General features: G+C 37.1%; 1 protein-coding gene across 3 annotated transcripts in view; it reads left to right on the top strand.

The window, feature by feature from the left end:
* Positions 1-22,021, top strand: part of LOC149784886 (mediator of RNA polymerase II transcription subunit 25-like) — a 173,182-nt gene that overhangs the window by 58,370 nt on the left and 92,791 nt on the right. For all 3 annotated transcript variants that reach the window (XM_089978465.1, XM_089978464.1, XM_089978463.1), the window contains exons 11-15: positions 115-701; positions 7,021-7,179; positions 12,381-12,411; positions 15,668-15,991; positions 18,087-18,189. In XM_089978465.1, the coding sequence (XP_089834591.1) occupies positions 115-701; positions 7,021-7,179; positions 12,381-12,411; positions 15,668-15,991; positions 18,087-18,189 (1,204 nt within the window). The remainder of the gene's footprint in view (positions 1-114; positions 702-7,020; positions 7,180-12,380; positions 12,412-15,667; positions 15,992-18,086; positions 18,190-22,021) is intronic.

Below are 22,021 nucleotides of genomic sequence, written 5' to 3'. Positions count from 1 at the left end.
TATAGACATCTCTTGGTAAAATTAATTTGTGAATTAAAATATTTCTTTTATTTTATTTTTCTAGCAGGTTGCAAATCATATGCTTCCAGTTAAAAAGAACATTGTTTTTTCCAGGTACACATGTAACCCAGTCTAACATGGGCACTGGTCCTCCTCCCCCTCAGGGACAGCCACCCCCACCCCACCATCAACCTCAGCCTCCTTCTTTCTCCCAGGGTCAGTTGGCACAACATCAAACCAGCCAGCCCAGCCAAGCCACATTTCAGAACAGTCAGGTGTCTATACAAGGGAATCAATCACAGCTGCAAGTGAGCCAACCACAACAGCAGCAGCAGCAGCTGAACCAAGCACAGTTACAACAACAACAGCAACAACAACAACAACAACAACAGCAGCAGCAGTTGAATCAAGCACAGATACAACAGCAGCAGCAACAACTGAACCAAGCACAGCTACAACAACAGCAGCAACAGTTGAACCAAGCACAGCTACAACAACAACAACAGCAACTGAACCAAGCACAGCTACAACAACAGCAGCAGCAACAACAGCTAAATCAAGCACAGCTACAACAACAGCAGCAACAACAACAGCTGAATCAAGCACAGCTACAACAACAACAGCAGCAACAGCTGAATCAAGCACAGCTACAGCAACAGCAGCAGCAGCAGCAACTACATTTACATGCTGCTCAACCACCGGTAAGCAACAGTACAGTCAAACCTGTCCTAATGGTCCCCTTTTCACAATGGCCATTCTGATTTCCACTCTGCAAATATCCTATATATATGTCTTGCATATAACATCACCTCTGCTCCATGGTCAGTGGCCAGGTGTTTCCTGTGCAGATAGTGGTGTATCCCTGACTTAAGCGGTCAGTGGAGAATACCTTCAGTGACTGCTCAGTCTAAGCAAACTGAATTTTTGCTTCCTGAGGCAGTCATCTTTTTGAGAAAGGAATATGATGTGAATCAGTGTACAAATATTTCTTTCTTGCTTGTACTTATAAGTCTAGGCACGTTGACAAATGTAACTCAAAGGTATCAATATGTCAGATTTGAAAGAAAGGCAGTTTTATCATTATGGTAGATGAGTAAAGCAGTTTAATTTTTTTGGTGGGGAAAGTATTTGTGCTATCACAGCAGAAATGTGCCAGTGTTACAGGAATAGTTTGAAATCTTAATCCATTTGCCAGTGATTTAAAACTACCTCTGAAGAAATTGCTTGTCTTTGGGAAGACATTAATTACATCCCTTTTCATTCAGGTCATGGGTCATTCAGTATTTAAAACTTGTTTCTAAAGTAACTGAAGTTTTGGTTCATGGGTCACAGAATAGCTATGCATGGCCTCTTTGGATTTTCTGTTCATCACAGTCATCTCACAAAAGCCTGCTGTCTTTTGATCCTGGCGGGTTGAACAAGTTATATTATTATTTCTAAAGCATGAACAGCTGTTTCCAAGTAAAACTTGGACAAGTTGGCAGATGAAAGAGTCAGTTCCCTATTTTAAACTCATACGTAAGCTGCAATTCAGCAGTGAAATTATTGTCTTGATGCACAATAAACCGGAAAGATCTGTGATTTTTGGAAGTCGATGATGATTTAATTTATGGGATAGACTCAAGTGAGCAGAATACATTAATCTTGTGTGAAATATAAATTTAGGAGAGAATAACAAATCTGCCCATTTTATGATTTTGTATAACAGTACATATAAAAATAATGTTGATAATGCAGTAATAATAATAATAATAATGATAATAATAATAATTATAATAACATTTTGATGCCAGCAGTGCACAGCAAGTTGTTGAATATGATGTACTTAGTCACTAAACTGAATTGGTTTGCTAATGGATTTTGACAAATTAAAACATTGACAACAGCTATTTGTCTTGAGGAAGAATATTGTGTTATTTTAATTTTGACATGAAAACTTAACATGATTTCAGCTTGTATGCATTTGTTGTACTCTATGAACATAGTATTGCGGCATGTGAATATCTTTCTCAACCACTGACGATGCATTTCTTACTACAGCATTGTGAACATCTTTTTCAACCATTGACTATGCATTTCTTACTACAGCATTGTGAAGATCTTTCTCAACCAATGACTGTGCATTTCTTATTGCTGCATGTGAATATCTTTCTCAACCATTGACTATGAATTTCTTATTGCTGCATGTGAACATCTTTCTCAACCATTGACTGTGCATTTCCTATTGCTGCATGTGAACATCTTTCTCAAGTGTTGACTATGCATTTCTTACTACAGCATTGTGAACATCTTTCTCAACCAATGACTGTGCATTTCTTATTGCTGCATGTGAACATCTTTCTCAACCATTGACTGTACATTTCTTATTACTGCATGTGAACATCTTTCTCAACCATTGACTATGCATTTCTTATTGCTGCATGTGAACATCTTTCTCAAGTGTTGACTGTGCATTTCTTACTACAGCATGTGAACATCTTTCTCAACCATTGACTATGCATTTCTTATTGCTGCATGTGAACATTGTTCTCAACCATTGACTGTACATTTCTTATTACTGCATGTGAACATCTTTCTCAATCATTGACTGTGCATTTCTTATTGCTGCATGTGAACATCTTTCTCAAGTGTTGACTATGCATTTCTTACTACAGCATTGTGAACATCTTTCTCAACCAATGACTGTGCATTTCTTATTGCTGCATGTGAACATCTTTCTCAACCATTGACTGTACATTTCTTATTACTGCATGTGAACATCTTTCTCAACCATTGACTATGCATTTCTTATTGCTGCATGTGAACATCTTTCTCAAGTGTTGACTGTGCATTTCTTACTACAGCATGTGAACATCTTTCTCAACTATTGACTATGCATTTCTTATTGCTGCATGTGAACATCTTTCTCAACCATTGACTATGCATTTCTTATTGCTGCATGTGAACATCTATCTCAATCATTGACTGTGCATTTCTTATTACTGCATGTGAACATCTTTCTCAACCATTGGCTATGAATTTCTTATTGCGGCATGTGAACATCTTTCTCAACCACTGACTATGTATTTCTTACTGCTGCATGTGAACATCTTTCTCAAGTGTTGACTATGCATTTCTTACTACAGCATGTGAACATCTTTCTCAACTATTGACTATGCATTTCTTATTGCTGCATGTGAACATCTTTCTCAACCATTGACTATGCATTTCTTATTGCTGCATGTGAACATCTTTCGCAAGTGTTGACTATGCATTTCTTACTACAGCATGTGAACATCTTTCTCAACCATTAACTATGCATTTCTTATTGCTGCATGTGAACATCTTTCTCAACCATTGACTATGCATTTCTTACTACAGCATGTGAACATCTTTCTCAACCATTGACTTTGCATTTCTTACTACAGCATGTGAAGATCTTTCTCAACCATTGACTGTGCATTTCTTACTTCAGCATGTGAATATCTTTCTCAACCATTGACTGTGCATTTCTTACTACAGCATGTGAACATCTTTCTCAACCATTGACTATGCATTTCTTATTGCAGCATGTGAACATCTTTCTCAACCATTGACTGTGCATTTCCTATTGCTGCATGTGAACATCTTTCTCAACCATTGACTATGCATTTCTTATTGCTGCATGTGAACATTGTTCTCAACCATTGACTGTACATTTCTTATTACTGCATGTGAACATCTTTCTCAATCATTGACTGTGCATTTCTTATTGCTGCATGTGAACATCTTTCTCAAGTGTTGACTATGCATTTCTTACTACAGCATTGTGAATATCTTTCTCAACCAATGACTGTGCATTTCTTATTGCTGCATGTGAACATCTTTCTCAACCATTGACTGTACATTTCTTATTACTGCATGTGAACATCTTTCTCAACCATTGACTATGCATTTCTTATTGCTGCATGTGAACATCTTTCTCAAGTGTTGACTATGCATTTCTTACTACAGCATGTGAACATCTTTCTCAACTATTGACTATGCATTTCTTATTGCTGCATGTGAACATCTTTCTCATCCATTGACTATGCATTTCTTATTGCTGCATGTGAACATCTTTCTCAATCATTGACTGTGCATTTCTTATTACTGCATGTGAACATCTTTCTCAACCATTGACTATGCATTTCTTATTGCGGCATGTGAACATCTTTCTCAACCACTGACTATGTATTTCTTACTGCTGCATGTGAACATCTTTCTCAAGTGTTGACTATGCATTTCTTACTACAGCATGTGAACATCTTTCTCAACTATTGACTATGCATTTCTTATTGCTGCATGTGAACATCTTTCTCAACCATTGACTATGCATTTCTTATTGCTGCATGTGAACATCTTTCGCAAGTGTTGACTATGCATTTCTTACTACAGCATGTGAACATCTTTCTCAACCATTAACTATGCATTTCTTATTGCTGCATGTGAACATCTTTCTCAACCATTGACTATGCATTTCTTACTACAGCATGTGAACATCTTTCTCAACCATTGACTATGCATTTCTTACTACAGCATGTGAAGATCTTTCTCAACCATTGACTGTGCATTTCTTACTTCAGCATGTGAATATCTTTCTCAACCATTGACTGTGCATTTCTTACTACAGCATGTGAACATCTTTCTCAACCATTGACTATGCATTTCTTATTTCAGCATGTGAACATCTTTCTCAACCATTGACTGTGCATTTCCTATTGCTGCATGTGAACATCTTTCTCAACCATTGACTATGCATTTCTTATTGCTGCATGTGAACATTGTTCTCAACCATTGACTGTACATTTCTTATTACTGCATGTGAACATCTTTCTCAATCATTGACTGTGCATTTCTTATTGCTGCATGTGAACATCTTTCTCAAGTGTTGACTATGCATTTCTTACTACAGCATTGTGAACATCTTTCTCAACCAATGACTGTGCATTTCTTATTGCTGCATGTGAACATCTTTCTCAACCATTGACTGTACATTTCTTATTACTGCATGTGAACATCTTTCTCAACCATTGACTATGCATTTCTTATTGCTGCATGTGAACATCTTTCTCAACTATTGACTATGCATTTCTTATTGCTGCATGTGAACATCTTTCTCAACCATTGACTATGCATTTCTTATTGCTGCATGTGAACATCTTTCTCAATCATTGACTGTGCATTTCTTATTACTGCATGTGAACATCTTTCTCAACCACTGACTATGTATTTCTTACTGCTGCATGTGAACATCTTTCTCAAGTGTTGACTATGCATTTCTTACTACAGCATGTGAACATCTTTCTCAACTATTGACTATGCATTTCTTATTGCTGCATGTGAACATCTTTCTCAACCATTGACTATGCATTTCTTATTGCTGCATGTGAACATCTTTCGCAAGTGTTGACTATGCATTTCTTACTACAGCATGTGAACATCTTTCTCAACCATTAACTATGCATTTCTTATTGCTGCATGTGAACATCTTTCTCAACCATTGACTATGCATTTCTTACTACAGCATGTGAACATCTTTCTCAACCATTGACTGTGCACATCTTTCTACATCATGTTAGCAGCTTGCTCATCCATTGACTCTGCACTTCATGCTACAGTATGTGAACATCTTGTTCAGCCAGTGACTGTTCACTTGTTTGATGATGCTACACTTTTCATGTATACTGGGCAAAACCATTTCTGTTTGTGCTAGCAATCTCTGAAATTGCCACTGTTGATTGGTATTCTCTGATATCAGTTTATTTCAATAAAGACCTAATTTTTGGAAATTGAAAATTTTGTTTCGTGTGTTGTATTCATTTTTTCACCTTGAAGTGTGATGTATTTTTGAGGTTTTATGAATGACGTAAGGGACAAAATTTCTTCCAGAAATGTGCAGAAATGCATTATTTATCAATAAAGTAAACTTGTACTGTTTGAAAAACAAACAAATTGAGAAAATGAGGGGAAGTTTAAAATAAATTACAAGGTAATATGAGTAACGAGTCATGTCCAGAACAGAACAATTTTCTAATGCTGTCCTTTTTTTAGTATACTAAATAGGGGCCCTGAGTGGTCCAGTTGTCTGAAGCGATCCCCATTCCGGATCACTGATATCTCACCTCTGTCTGCTTGGGTTTGAATCTCAGGCTCGGCTAACATGGGTATGTGACAAATCTTGCCAATAGCTTCTTGTGGGTCGGTGGTTCTTCCTGGGGTGTTCCAGGGTTCTTCCTCCACCAGTTATACTGGCCGCCATGTATGGCCTATCTTGTGCTGAAAAATGGCATTAAAGCCTACAACAACAACAACAGCAGTAGTATGCTAAATAATCATCAGTTAGTGTTTATCAAGGCTAATATTGGCAACTGCTTGGAAAATTATAGTGCCACCTTGGAGTGTTGGTGAAATGCACCTACATAATAGGAATCTGTCATGTAAGATAAATTATCTATTTTCAGGTGCATTGAAAACACATCTAGGATCATTTTTCCCAAGGTCATTTGCTGATAAACTGGAAATTATCCCAGTTTCTATGCTTAATTAGATTGCATGACTTCCCTTGATATAAAACCAGTATAGCTCTAGTAAATTCAGTCCACTCTACCCATTTCAGTTTGGTTGACTGGAGCAAGCCAGGGCACATGAGAATTGTCACAGCCTTACATTTACAATGTTCCTCAACCTAATTTTTCACTTGGATCCTAATATCTTGTCTGATGTAAATATTTTCTTTTATGTTATAGATGAAAGGAAATATTCAACATGCAAATGTTTGTAATTTAATTACATTTGAATTTTGTTCATATTAAAAGACAAAACTAGTGATTGCAGATTAAGTTTGAGAATTCAAGAATTATCAATTTGATCTGTCCCTTAGAATATTACGTCAAGTTTAATGACATCTTGCAACAACTTAAGAAACAGTTAGAGCATTTCAGAAATTTTGAGTGTGACTTGTAGGAGGAAGCAAGATTTCACTTTCATAATTTGATGTTGAATTTTTCCTTTTGTTTACAGAGACCTATGGAACGTCTGCAGATGAACATGATCCAAAAACATCAATCACAGCAGCAGCAGCCTCAGGTCTCTCAGCCTCCGGTTTCAATGATGAGCCAATATGGTCAGCCTCAGATGAATAGTGGTCAGATGTCACAGATGTCAAGCTCAGCCAATGAGGTAAACTTGAACAGACATCATCCAACCTCCATTCCTACTCTGATCCCATCCTGGCTTTTTGCAGGCAGTAGTTAGTGCCTCTGTCTCTTTTCTCTCTATGCCTGTGATCTGTCAGCTTTAGTAAATATGTTGTTTACAAATGATTATTATCCTACAATATAATCTACAATCATGAAAAAAGGTTAGCTATGTAATATGTTGTTTACAAATGATTATTATCCTACAATATAATCTACAATCATGGAAAAAGGTTAGCTATGTAATATGTTGTTTACAAATGATTATTATCCTTCAATATAATCTACAATCATGAAAAAAGGTTAGCTATGTAATATGTTGTCAACAAATGATCATTACAATCTAAAATCAATGACAAAAGTCTACAGCTCCATTGGCCTAGTGATTAGAGTGTCCACCTCAAATGCAGGAGGTCGTGAGTTTGAACCCCGGCCAAGTCATACCAAAGACATAAAATGGCACTAACAGCTGCCTTGCAAGGTGCTCAGCATTAAAAGATTAGTGTTAGGACTGGTAGACCTGATGTCAGGATAATGTGACTGGGTGGGACATCTTGCTACATATCTGCGGAATGATGCCCCAGTGCTAGACATCACTATAAACTGCAACACTGCAGACATCATAGCGATATGACTGAAAAATTGTTAAAGCTACATTAAAATTCCTAGTCACACTCACACACACGTGGACAAAAGTTAAACACACAATATAGACATAGATAACAATTGTGAATCAAAACTGGCTAATACTGGTCTTTTTATTTAATATCAGTAATATGTTGCTACTGCACAGGTTATTCTTTTATGGAAAATATCCTTTACTGTATGATGAGAATTCATCCTCCAATAGGGTAAACTGCAGAAATTTCTGAAATTGAACCTGTAAATTCTGGCCATGCACATTATTCCTCATCCTTTTCCACACTACCTCTATGTTTAAGATGGCTGAAATTACTCATCATAGAATATTGCCTTTGCTTTGAACATATGTCGCAAATTGATCATTTTCATTACGTGCATTGTGTTTACAGTCTGAATATTACCATCAGATTAGTATTATTCCTGTTTGCTGGCATTTTTTCTGGTTATATTTTTCATAGCCTTGTGTTTATATTACACCAACATACACATGCATGCATGCATGCACGAATGCACACACATTCACACAGGGTTTGTTGTCATTGAGAATTGTTTCATTCCTTTTTCTAGCTTGGGTAGATATCACTATGTCTGGTTTCATCACAGTTCTGTTTTGTTTGTTTTAAATCAGTGTGAATCATCAGTGTTTATATTCCATTGAATATGATTTTAGTTTTTGTATATTTTCTTACCAACAAGATGTTTGCTAATTATTTATCTGCGTTAATTGATTGAGTATGGTTGATGTTATCTCTGATTAAGATTTAAGTTCTATTGTTTGCTTTACTTCTTTTAATCCAGTGCCCAACTTAACTTTGCTAATCTTTTGTATTGAAGTGGTTGTTTTGATTCATTAATTAGACATCAGTTGGAAAGGGTGAGTTTAACATTCTTAACTTGTATGGACTGCAAAAAGACAGATGGTTGTCCCATTTGCAGTCTGTGGTCTGACAAGGTCTGGCACCTTGCTGAACACAAACTTACAAGTGAAGGAAGAAAGTGCATTTGTCATTGTTATGTATATTTAATTTGTATTGTATGCTTGACCTTTAAGGGTACAGGTCTGGCCTGCCTGACTATTCTTATGTTTTTTGTCATGTTTGTAAGGTATAAATAAGTTGTTTTCTACTATATGTGTTCAAGGACTAGCCTTATTTACAAACCTAAAGTGTTTGGGAGCAGACTTGTTACTTACATCCTGGTCATTTTATTGTGTCTTAGGTTTTAACATAAGGTTGTGGTAAACAAAATTTTTCAATTCTATATCAGTCTGTTGAATCATTTTTAGTTGTGTTCAGATATAATTTGAGAGGAATCATTTATTTAAATTATTCATTGGAATTACAAAGTTCATTGGCTTTTTGACCTAAAACTTACATTATTTTGGGATTATTCTGAATTCATTCAAGGCATTCTGGATTCTATCATTGTGATACATCAAGACTGTCAGTACATCAGCCTATTCAAGACTTGGTACATCAGCACATTCAATATTGGAATTCATTCAGAACACACTATGCTTTTGGACTTGTGATAGAACATTTAGGATTATTTGGGATTTAATTCACAATACTGTGAATTTTCACTTGTAACCTATGAGAAATACATTTGTTGATTTTTTTGAATTTTTTGGTTTTGCTTTCTTTCTGTTACTTAGTTTAAGACCATCAGAACAGTCTTTTTCAGAATTGTAGGTTTTTTCTTTCTCTGGCTACAATGGGTCTCAGAGGAGTATTAGTAATGTCTCTTTGGAGATGCTTCATGTTTTGGTCCCCCTTCCAATTGTGAAAATAAGCAGGTGAAAATTAAGTTGCCTCTTTCTGTGAGGGAGGAGCAGCACCCTCTATCTGACCACAACTCAGTGCTGGTTGATAGTGAGTCATGCCCCCACTCCCTTTGAGGATGAAGGAGCACCTCTTTCAGTCTCTGCGGACTTTCGTTGGTGATTGGATCAAGCTGTGTGTTAAGAGGAAAGCAGTGATAGAAGAAGAAGGGTCTTCCAACAGATCAGAGTCACCTGACTTAACATTGGAGCTCGTTTGGTATGAATACAAGAATTTGGTCAAGACCCTCCAATCCCTAGGCTACAGCTCACATAGTCTTGCCTCCCAGGAACAGGAGCAAGATGAGGACATCCTGTCTGTCCTAGTAAATTCTAATAACTATGAGGCAGAGAAGGTCAAGGTGGCATCTCCTGTCTTGGGTTATCTTACTTCCTTCCAAAAGTCTGTCAAGGCAGCAGAGAAGGAAGAGATTTGGTCTTTTGATAAAACGGTTAATGAGGTTTACCATCTTTTGCCCTATCATCTGTGTCCTAAGCCTTCAGGCCTGGAGGACACTAAAATTTTCTTTAGTTTGGAGAATCTATCTGGGGCAACCCCTGCACCAGATCACTTGTTGCTTCCTCACTAGGCTGTGATTAAGGGGCCTTCCTGAAGGTTTATTTAGGTCAGTGCTAGGGCACCTGGGATTCCGATTATTTTGACAACATTGGTTGATTCCCAATGGTTGCTAGAATCCCACATATCAGAACTGTCTTGTTGTTGGTCCATTGTGACCAGACTGAGCCTTTTACTTAATCTAGAGAAATTTGAACTTACTCCATTTCAAGATTTCATCCATGTTGTGAAGACTTTCCTCATGAACAAAGATCAGAGTGGACAAAATCCCGACTTTTTTAGAGGACCAAGACCATGGCATCATCTTTCTTTCTCTTCTGGAGACATTGAACTTCACAAAAGACATGATTCCCCTTGGCAGACTGCTCTTGCACCTTCTCCAGTTTCTCCTTCTGGATAGCTGGAAACTGCACATAGGTACTATGAATGCTCAGATTTCTCAGGGGCCCCGAGTGGCCGAGTGGTCTAAAGCGCTCTCCGTTATGGATCACTGCCATCTCACCTCTGTCTACGTGGGTTCGAGTCTCGGATTCGACCAATGTGGGTATGTGAGAAAGCTTGCCAGTAGCTTCTCGTGGGTCGGTGGTTCTTCCCGGGGTTTTCCCAGGTTCTTCCTCCACCATTAATACTGGCCGCCATACATAGCCTATCGTGTGCTAAAAAATGGCGTTAAACCCCACACCACCACCACCATCAGATTTCTCAAAGTCTGGATTTCTGCCATCATCTGATCTGGTGGAGGACTTGTCACTGATTCATTCTTGGGGGTTCATGGTTTCATTAACAGTATGGAAATGAGAGCAGTGTTCTTGACCCAGTAGTGGTACATTGACAGAATTAGAGGTTGCTGCTTGATGGTCTCCTCCAACAGCATGTTGGTATTGCATGGCTCAGGTGACAAGAAGGAATGCATGCTCCTTCTCTTAGAATGGAGGTTTGGAGCCTCCATCACTGGGCTACCTCACAAGGAATTATCCCCCCCCTCAAGTTTTGGCACATTCCTGGAAGAAGAAAAAAACATTTTGACAGACAGTAGGGGCAAGATAGTCATCACAGAATGGTCTTTACACCAATCCACAGCAGATTCTTTGTTCAGATTTTGGGGGAGATCCTTGATAGACTTGATTGTGACAAGACTAAAAGAAACACAAGCTCCACCATTTAAAAAAAAAAATGCCAGTCCCCTACTATAGGGCTTATCATACATATGCTTCAGACAGTAAGGATCTCCACTGCTTTACTCATTTTGTGATAATAATGATCATGGATCATTAATCTGCTTGACATGCTGGTAGACCATTCCAGGATATTAATCCATGTGATGAACCTTCCGTTGCAACACAGGAGCTGTCTTCCACACAACAGTTAGCAGAATCTCCACCCTCATGCATGGCTTATCTCAAACAATCTCTTTGATAGGACAAGTTTTCATGCAGAGTTGCCAAGGTCAAGGTTATTTTCCTTCTAGACAAGATTAAAACTGTGCAATAGCAACAGGAAATTATCATTAAAAGTAGTTTTACTCCCCTCAGATAACTGCAGTTTTGAAATTTTTTTAAGTCTAAACACCATTTATAACAAATAGATAGAATCCCCAGGTGGCTGAGTGATCTAAAGTGCTTTCCTTTTCCGAACACTGCCATCTCGCTCCTGTGCACATGTCTTGGCCTTGGCCAGTGTGCGTATGTGGGAAAGCTGCTAGTAGCTTCATGTGTGTGGGTAGTTCTTACCGGGGGTTTTCCCTGGTTCTTCCTGCACTGGCTACCATACATAGCCTCTCGAGCACTGAGAAATGGAAATTGACCCAAAACAATTTTAACAATAAACGGATGTGAGCTAACAATAATCTCAATTAACACAATTTGTTAGTTTCCAAAACAAAATATCACATTTAGCTCTCTGAACTGTTGCAACTGTAAATGTCCTGTTGGAGAGGTATGTTCTCTTGTATCAGGAAATTAATAAGTTCTCACTTGTTATATATTTCACCAAATACAATTTTGAGGAGATCATCTTTAAGGATCTGAAATGAAATAATAAAAGCAAGAATGATGGCAATGCATTTTTAAAGGAGTAATGGTAAACATTTCACAATAAAACTTGTTTTACTTGCATGCATTTTCTAATTATGATACTTTTATTTCAGATGGACTTATTCTCAGATCCCATCATGCCCAGTAAGTATTACAGTAAGAGTTATCTTTTCCTTATGGGAATTATTGTTGAATGAAATCACAGACATTAATAACTAAAAGCCCTAATTTAGGACACAACAGAGGTTCAACTGGTAATATGCCTAAAGTAGGTCAATTGTCAGATTAATTTTCATTGAGGTTTTAAGTTAATCATTAAGGTTTATTCAGTTTCTAATTTGTTTTTCAAATGTGTACTTGATCATAATAGCTTGGGAGTATGACCACTTCCTTGCACATTTAGCCCTGACAAGTTAATGTTTACTTTAAAAAATAAGCCAGAGGTTGTTTGCCAACATAGGTGGGAGTCGGACTAGAGTGATCACCCCTAAGATATCGAGATTGGCACCAAATTCCATCCATTCTTAAGTTACTACGTCTGCTCATGCTAAAAAGGACTTGTTTACAGACCTCGCAAAAGATCCAGTATCAGGTGATCTGCTCTATATTTCTAACTATTCCTTGCTTGGGGCCCCGAGTGGCTGAGTGGTCTAAAGCGCTTACCATTACGGATCACTGCCATCTCACCTGTGTCTGCATGGGTTCGAGTCTCAGGCTCAGCCAATGTTTGTACGTGAGAAAGCTTGCCAGTAGCTTCTCATGGGTCAATGGTTCTTTCTGTTGTTCAATTCCTCCACCATTTCTACTGTCCACCATATATAGCCTATATTGTGCTGAAAAATGGCATTAAACCCTATTACAACAATAACAACTCTTTCCATTGGTTGAAATTGTGTGAAGTTGTATGCTTATCCTCCAGCACCTTTGATCCCAAATATCCTGTCAAAGGTGTGGGAATTGGAGTGCTGCTTTATCCTGACTACTCCCCGCTGGATGAATGACTTCTTAAACTTGAGAGTGGAAATTCCAAGGATAATTGGAATCTTTCCTTACCAACTCCAACAATGCCAGTAGTGGGTGTTTCAGATCTATTAGATGTGTGGATCATATCAAACAAGTCCTCAAACAGACATTTATAAGAACAAGCTGTAGACAGAATCACTCAGGTGAGGTCTTCCATGCTGAAAGTGTATGAGGGGAAGTGAAAAGTTTTCTCAGTGAGGAACACATAAAAAGTGCTAGGGTCGGCAATGAAAAACAGCAATGGTTGGCTGACTAGGAACACACATTATTTTCTTGTCTAAGCTGCAGCAAGCAGAGTATTTTTAAATACATGTAATATTGGTTGACTTGAACTATCTGCGGTTCTGTCATGAAGGTTCAATTTCACCCATGATGGCTCTGGTTTTCATTGATAAGAATGGGTTCCTATTCTTTAGCAATCAAACATTTGTGATGAAACCTCTGTCATCATAAGTCAACTTACTCAAATTCTGTACCTCTCAGCCTTTAATCCACAAAGGTTCAGTTTGACCTTGTGGGAGCTATTAAGTTTGACCTTGTGGGACCTATTAAGGCAATGCATCAGGTTTACTTCCTTGGTTGTTTGGCAGCTTCTTTGTGGCATAGCCTATTGACTTCTGATGGGAGATTTTCCTGCTCAGCCATTCCTGGGCATATGAAGTCTTTACTACAGCCTATATACTTCTCTTCAGTTGGATGCTGTCTCATATACCTTGAAAGACCAGAAATGGGCCTTCTCCAGGATAGGGGATATAAGTCTCTCCACCTCTTCTCTGTTCTCAGGTATTACGATTGGGTAACATATTTAAGAAGAAACTTATGCGAACAGAAATGACACCTGCTATTTGGTATGCAACAATAAGTTGGCTCCAGTTGTTTTAAATGTATATACAATCGTAGTCATCCTTTTATATTTAATATGCAAAGTTTGTTATTATTCGAATTTAGTTTTGTATCATAAGCTGTAAAAAAAATAATCTTTGATTTCTCGAGAAATTCAGTAGAATTTTTCAATAGAGAAAAATGGACTTTAAAATGGAGTACTATATAATAATTTTTCCATGATGTCATGCAGACATTTTGTTTTTCTATGGAAACTTGCCAGAAATTTGCTATTCATACCATTTCCTCATCTCTTGTGTCTCAAATAAAAATGCCTTAATAATCCAAGTTAAACATTTATATTTGTTTCAACAACACTTTAAAAGAAGATGGTGGACAGTTATGTAAAGAAGTATTTTGGTCTGTAATCAGTTTAAGTGCTAATTTGATGATTTTAAGTGCCAGAAATTATCATGTAATCTATGGAAATCCTGCCCAATTGAAAGCACATTCAGTTCTATCACTTTTAAAGTTAATCAATTTGTCCAATGTTTCTTTCGTAGACATTTGGAAAGACAATTTCTATTTTGGACATAGTTGCTGATTTGCAAATGCAACCTGTTTTTGAAGTTGCAGTTTTATACAGTAAATAACTACAATGATTTTGCCATTTTGCACAGCTCTGCTGAATCAAAATAATAAAAAGTAATATTATTTTTAAAGGTGTTAATATAATTATTTTACCAGTATTTTCATAATCTGAAAATATGTAAAGACAAAAGTTTAAAGTGACTATTTAAACATTCTACACTGACTTTTATGTTTTTACTAACTTTGCCCTATTTTGTCTGTCATTTTGATCAATGATTAGAGTCCAGCATGAAATACTTTGAGGTTGAATATCAGCTTCAGAATTCATAGACAAGACAGCTTTGGGTCTGAGCTCTGATCATTCCAGTGTAGACATTTGTATATTGGTCTAGTTGGAGAAATAGATGGTATGAAAGATCCATTATGTCCAGCATAGGCATTTTTAAAAATCTCCAATCACATCTGTTTTACATGGATTTGTCCCTCTGTCTAACCAATCACATCTGTTTTACATGGATTTGTCCCTCTGTCTAACCAATCACATCTGTTTTACATAGATTTGTTCCTCTGTCTAACCAATCACATGTTTTACATGGATTTGTCCCTCTGTCTAACCAATCACATCTGTTTGTGCATGAGCTTGTCCCTTTAACTATCCAATCACATCTGTTTGTGCATGGGCTTGTCCTTCTGTCTAACCAGTCACATCTGTTTATGCATGGGCTTGTCCCTTTAACTATCCAATCACATCTGTTTGTGCATGGGCTTGTCCTTCTGTCTAACCAGTCACATCTGTTTGTGCATGGGCTTGTCCTTCTGTCTAACCAGTCACATCTGTTTGTGCATGGGCTTGTCCCTTTAACTTTCCAATCACATCTGTTTATGCATGGGCTTATCCCTTTAACTTCCAATCACATAGTGCAGCTTAGAGTATCTGCTGTTAAAGCTTTCTTTTCTGTTTTAGTACATCCCTCAGCCCCCAAGACATTAGGTATGGGACAACAGGTGGTGAGCTCACACCAAGGTCAAATTCAGCAGCATAGTGGAATGGTGTCTCAACCTACAGTGACCTCTGGTTACCAAGGGATACCAGTGTCACAGCAAAGTCAAATGTCACAGGTGCCTATTTCAACCGGTCAGTTTCAGGGTCAGATGTTGCCAGGCAATCAACCTCCAGGAGGTCTTGGTGGGATCCAGCAGCAGATTGGTCAACCACAACAACAGCAGAATATAGTCGGTGACCCCAACCGACCCCATCAGCTTAGTGACCGAAAGATCATCTGGCGTGGTGAGTTGGACCTTTTGTCAAGATGAAATTTTACTTTTCATACATTGATAAGAAACTTAATTTTTTTTAGATTTATTTTAAATAACAGGTTAACAGAGTTTGTTTATTTTGGTTGGGCAGGCATTAAATTCTTTGGTTAAAAATGAAACTTTTCCATCTTTGATATGTCAGAACCATATAGTTATGACCATAATGGAGAAACAACTCCCAATCTGGAAATGCAGTAATTGGAAATTTAGAAAAGAAATAATTTCAATATAAAGCTGTATTACTCTGAACCATAATGACTTTAAATCTTGGGACAGCAAAAATGTTTTTTTCCATGTCCCAAGATTTATATGCATATAAAAATTGTAGCATTTTGTGTGTCCCAAAACTTATAGACATAAAAATGTAAAGGCAAAATTGGCAAGACTGCCGTAATTTACACAGAGCAGTTACCAGCTCTTACTATGTCAGTAAACTGTTATAAACTACTGTGATTGTTTTTATTTTATTACTTTACATGTGCATATTTTCTGATTTTTCGAACATTTAAATAAAATAAAGGTACATACAAATGTCAATAATTCACAGGGCACTTGAGTTTACCAGGTGACCAGTACTATATGTAGTGTACAGAACAGTACTTGCACAGTGCAGATTGTATATCATTGCTTCTTCCAAATCATATTTTAGAAAAAAGACATCAATTGTTATTTTATTATTTACCCAGGCACTCAGGAGTTAACGTTTTTCAGTGACACAAGCGATCCAACAATTATACAAGTCGTATAACCAGCATACAGTATATTCATATAACTGATCATTGTTGATACATTTTAGTGTTTCAGCATACCGTAACATAGATTCTTAACTTCAGCATAGTATTCATTCCACCTTTGATTTTGGCCAGCTGGTTGTTTCAGCATTTACTTTTCTTTATAATTGGTAGAGTTGTCTTTTGCTTTTGTGAAAGATTAACTGTGCAGTGTTATTATTTGACAATGATTTTTAACTTTTTAATAATAAGACCTGTCTGTATACATTATTGATCAACAACACAGTACATTCATTCATTGCAGTGGACTTGCAGTGTATGTTATTGATCACTACCATATGCTTGCCTGAATAAGCACACTCTGCAGGATTTGTTTCTACAATCAAAGAGTAGTATGAAAGGGCTGTGTTTTGTCCCTACTGGCCCTCTTGGGACACTTCCATCCGTATGAAAGGGCAGTGTTTTGTCCCTACTGGAACTTTTGGGACACTTCCATCCATACAAAACTCTAACCAGCCATGACTGGACAAAATTAAAAGTGATCAACCTGCAGTGGTCACTTATGGACCACATATGTCAATCGGGTAGAGTTGAGGATCAGTGAAAGGGCCATGGTCTTTGTGGAATAATAGAAAAACAAATGTGAAAATACAATTTTTGCTGTCACATTTAGATATTTATTTGTTTCATTTGCTTTTATGTTATAGATGTATCTAAAAATGTTGTCCAGCAAATGAAAATATCTTGAAGGCATAAGGGACACTCCGGCCATTATAGGTTCAAATAATCAGCAGAGAGGTGTAAAATATTCAGATGAAAAGGCAGGAAAGCAACGGCAACATTTATAGGACATGTAATATGGATCTGAATAGAAGGGGAGATGAATGCTGCTGCCATGTGAAATTATAGAAAAATGGGGAATACTTTGAGTAAGAAGCCATTCACTTCCATGGAGTTTGGAACTGCAGTACTATTTCTGAAATCGAATTGGATGTCTTTAAGGACCAAGAGTACTTGACAAACGTTTTAGTTGAACGTGATGTTGCCTTCTACATCGGATGACACTTCAGGTGCATTTTTCCCAAGTTAACAATAGCAATGCATGATATGTCATTACACTTTACTGAAAATTGGTCTAACTTATAGAAAAATATCGACTTCCTTACTTACAAGGTCTTGTTAGCATTGGCAGTTACTATGTTGTGTATATAGCACCAATTTTTTGACCGTTTGTATTGTTGGTCATATACTGTTCAGTACTATCAAAATTAGGTCACAGTGAACTAGATGATCAATATAAAGTATTTTAAAATTTGAAAATTATTGTGCTTACAGGTCAGTTGGAGTGGCAAGAAAAATCAAAGACAGTTGGACCAAACAGTAGAATTACTCGATCCTTGGGCTGTATGGTGTCTATAGGACAGACAGACCCAGATATGTGAGTAATTTAGTGTCACTTTCATCACAAGTTTCTTCATCCTTTGATTTTCCTTTTTCACTTATGGCATTGTGTCCTTTAAGCATAGCTGCCAACCCTCACGAGTTTGGTGTGAATTTCACGACTTTTTTTAGCGATTCACGGATTCACGCCGTAAGCCAAAAATTCACGAATTTTCCAATCCTCAATTGTTTTAAATCTTTAATAAAACAACCGATTTCCCGTTAAGCGCTAGTCATGATATTCGCAGTTGCCGAAATGGTCCGGTACTGCTGGTCACGATATTAGTAGATCTATAGCCGATTAGTACAGTTTGCCCGGTAGCAAGCATTTTAGCCTCTTTTAATCTATATGTATAAGAGTAGTTTTACAAATGCTTTTGAGAGAAACTGGGGCTTAACCAGAAATTTGCTCCGCGCATGCGTCAAAACACTGATTTGAGTTACCGTTCAGCTTCGCATGTAAGATTTTGAAAATGTCTTCACCACCAAGGATAAAGAAATGTATTACTCAAAAAGTGAAGTTTAATTTGGAATATATCAAAAATTGGCCTGCATTCTGCCATTAAACATTGATATTCATTCATGCTTTTTGCGCTCAGTGTGTCATCGCAGAGACGATGTGAGGAAGAATGTCGGTTGCAAAAAAAAAAAAACACGTCGAAGTTGGGAAAATTAAGAATTCGCAGATTTCATCTCTGGAATATTTTAAACCATTGCGGAAGACCTGCAGGCTACCAACACTGAAGCATTATTTGTGAGTTTTCTTGTCGAACGCAATCTACCTTTATCAGCTGGAGACCATGCTAAACATTTGTTCTGACAAATGTTCCCGGACTCGAAAATCGCTTTTTTTCTTGTGGAAGAACCGAAAATGCTGCAGTTCCTGTGCATTACTCACAGCAACAGTGACAGCGTAAGAGTATTTTCTTTAGTGAGGAAAAATAAGACAGATTTTAGGGCCTCCTAAGCTGCAGAAAATTTGTCAGCAATTTTAGTCCCCAACATCAACCTGCAGGTAATAAGTCGGAACTGTTTAGAAAACAAATTTACGATCAAGCAGTTGAGGAAGTTCAAGTCTGCCACAGTATAATGCCTTGATAAATAAATATTTGTGCATATGTGTAGTGTTTTATATTTATTTTGCGAACTTGATATAGTGTAGTATTGACGGTCGGAGTGGTCAGAGTGGATGGAGTTATTGTCATGGTATTTTTCACGAATTCATGTCCAAATTCACGACTTTTTATCCCTATTTTCACTAATTATGAGCCTGGAAGGTTGGCAGCTATGTTTAAGTGGTATATATAATCTAGAAACGCCATTAAGTGACTTCTTACAAACCTAAACAAAATCTGATTAAATTCAGCAGAATGCATCTTTGCATCAGGGCCTCTCAGCCGCATTGAAATATGACATCCAGTTTACATCAGCAGTCTTCTTCAGGATATATTGAAAATGAATACAATTTTATATGTATCTACCACCCATATATTAATGGGAATTTGATATTTTCTTGATATATGTTGTCATGATTTTGCATAAATGGTACGTAAGTTTTTTGTTGGTTTACTTAAATGTTGGTACTGTTTATTTGTGGATTGTACAGGCTGTAGACTTAATTATTTGTAGATTGTACAGGCTTAGGACTCAATTATTTGTGGATTGTACAGGCTGAGGACTCATTCTTGCTGGATGCTAGTTGTCCCCAGATAGCTAATATCTTATGAATGGATATGAATTTTTTCTTATTATATGCTCTTTTTTTTCTCCGTTAACTTTACATTGTCAGAATCATTCAGTATTTTATGATATTGAACTCATGCGCACTTCCTATTGTATTCATTAAGGAACTACTTTCTATTGTAAACAAACAATGGATGCAGATGCCAGCACTTTTGATTTATTTTATTTGTCTGTGGTTGAAGTAAATCAACTGAATGAACTAAAGCAGATGTTTTGTGGACTGCCACATACGAGCTGCTTTGCCACATTCTGTGTTAACTTTTTTTGTTTTGGATTTAAGCTAGCTATAGATGCCAGACAGGGTCCTTACAAATAACATGCAAGTGACAGGGCATATATAGGTACACCACCGATTTTCAGGCAACGGATAGTCCGGCACCTCTTTTAGTCCGGACTAAATTACGAGAAGGCACTTGAAATTTTCACAACACTGCCAAATTAGTTCACTGGGCATGCACTCACTTGGATTGTTTACACTGCAGTTGTTGGTGGTTGTACTTATATTTTGTGCAATTCTTTGCTTATTTAACTTACATTTGACCCTAGCTATGGCTTCAAAGAAAAATTCAAGTGTCATTGGTGGTGTCAAGCATAAGCACCAGTCAAGATAATGTAGAACAATTAAAAAAAACTGGACTGTGGCGTTTCCGTGCTAAAGCAGTGACACATATGGTATTGGTTCATCAACTGATTACGATATAAAGAAGCAGAGGGACAAAATATTGAAATTCTATTCATGAAGCGAATGAAGGATGGTAAGAGTACTGAGCATGACCAAGTGATAATGGAATGGTTTTGATGATGTCAGCGGGATGGAGTGGACCTGTCTGGCAGGAATGAAATGGACCAGACTCAGTTGTTTCATAAAGAACTTAAAGTAGAACATGGGTGTGATTGTAGTGAAGGATTGCTTCAAAGGTTCAAGAAGTGTCATGGAATTTCCATGCATAAAGTGTGTGGAGAAGACAAATTTCACAAGCTTGTAGTTTATAAGCACCTCAGTCCTGAGCAGGTGTATATTGGCGAAGCGTGACCTCGGTTGGTCTGGCAAAACTGTTAATCAGGCAAGGCTTTGGAACCAAGGGTGCCGGAAAATAGGTGGTTTACCTGTACTGTCTTCTTTAGCTGGTAATGGAAGAAAATATACTTATAGTTTTACATCCTGAATTTCCTCAAAATGTACTTTCTTACTTCTGCAAATCCGAATTACATGAGCCATGTCATAGGTTCTCAATCTTGATTACACACTTCGAAACTGTACTGTAATTTCAACTATATTCCAAGTGCAATTACATCCTCCTAACTGCACTCAAAATGAAATAAACATTATATTCCATAGGGTCTTTCTGATAATTGCAATTGAAAGACTTCATATTTTTCCCACATTATGATTTCAAACATTCAATGACAGAACAAAAACACACTTGCAGATGTCAGCATGCTGCTTCCTTCCCACTGAAATCTGATGTACTTCATGTAGAATTGGCACAGATAAATTGAGTCCATAATCATGAAATTTCGTAGAAATGACAAAAACACCAAAATCTATTCTTTCCAGATCAAATGGAAAAGTTCTTGCAATGCGCATTCATTCACAATATGACTCCAAATTTTAATTTTAAGTAGACCAAAATGCCATTTTCCTTCAAAAGTTATGTCTAGTGTGCAACTAAGTTCAAATTTATCTGGGAAGAGTTATGTGTGCATTAATAATGTTGTTGTTATGTAATGATGAATCTGCGCTTGTGTATTTAGTTTGGAATATGGCATACATTCAGTTACTTTGTTTCGTGTAGTGTATTTTTGTTTACATAATTAAGTCTTAGGTAGAATAAGAAAATGAGCATATAATAAAAAGGTTACTGAATATGTATGGGAGAATATGAACTTGTTTTGTTGGATGGATATACTGCGCTCCCAAGGTCATGCAGTATTTCCATCTGAAAAACTCGTTTGTATTTTCCCATACAAATGTAGTAACCTATAATTACTGTGCATACTTTTCAAAGATCATTTTATTGAGTAATTTTAAAGTTATACATAATCAGTAAACTTAGAATCTCGTCAAGATATATTAGAACTTTAGT

Source organism: Sinohyriopsis cumingii, chromosome 13, assembly GCF_028554795.1.
Source record: "Sinohyriopsis cumingii isolate HCF-2022 chromosome 13, ASM2855479v2, whole genome shotgun sequence".
NCBI lineage: Eukaryota > Metazoa > Mollusca > Bivalvia > Unionida > Unionidae > Sinohyriopsis > Sinohyriopsis cumingii.
Note: the sequence above shows the minus strand (reverse complement) of the source record. Positions and strands in the feature narration are given on the sequence as shown.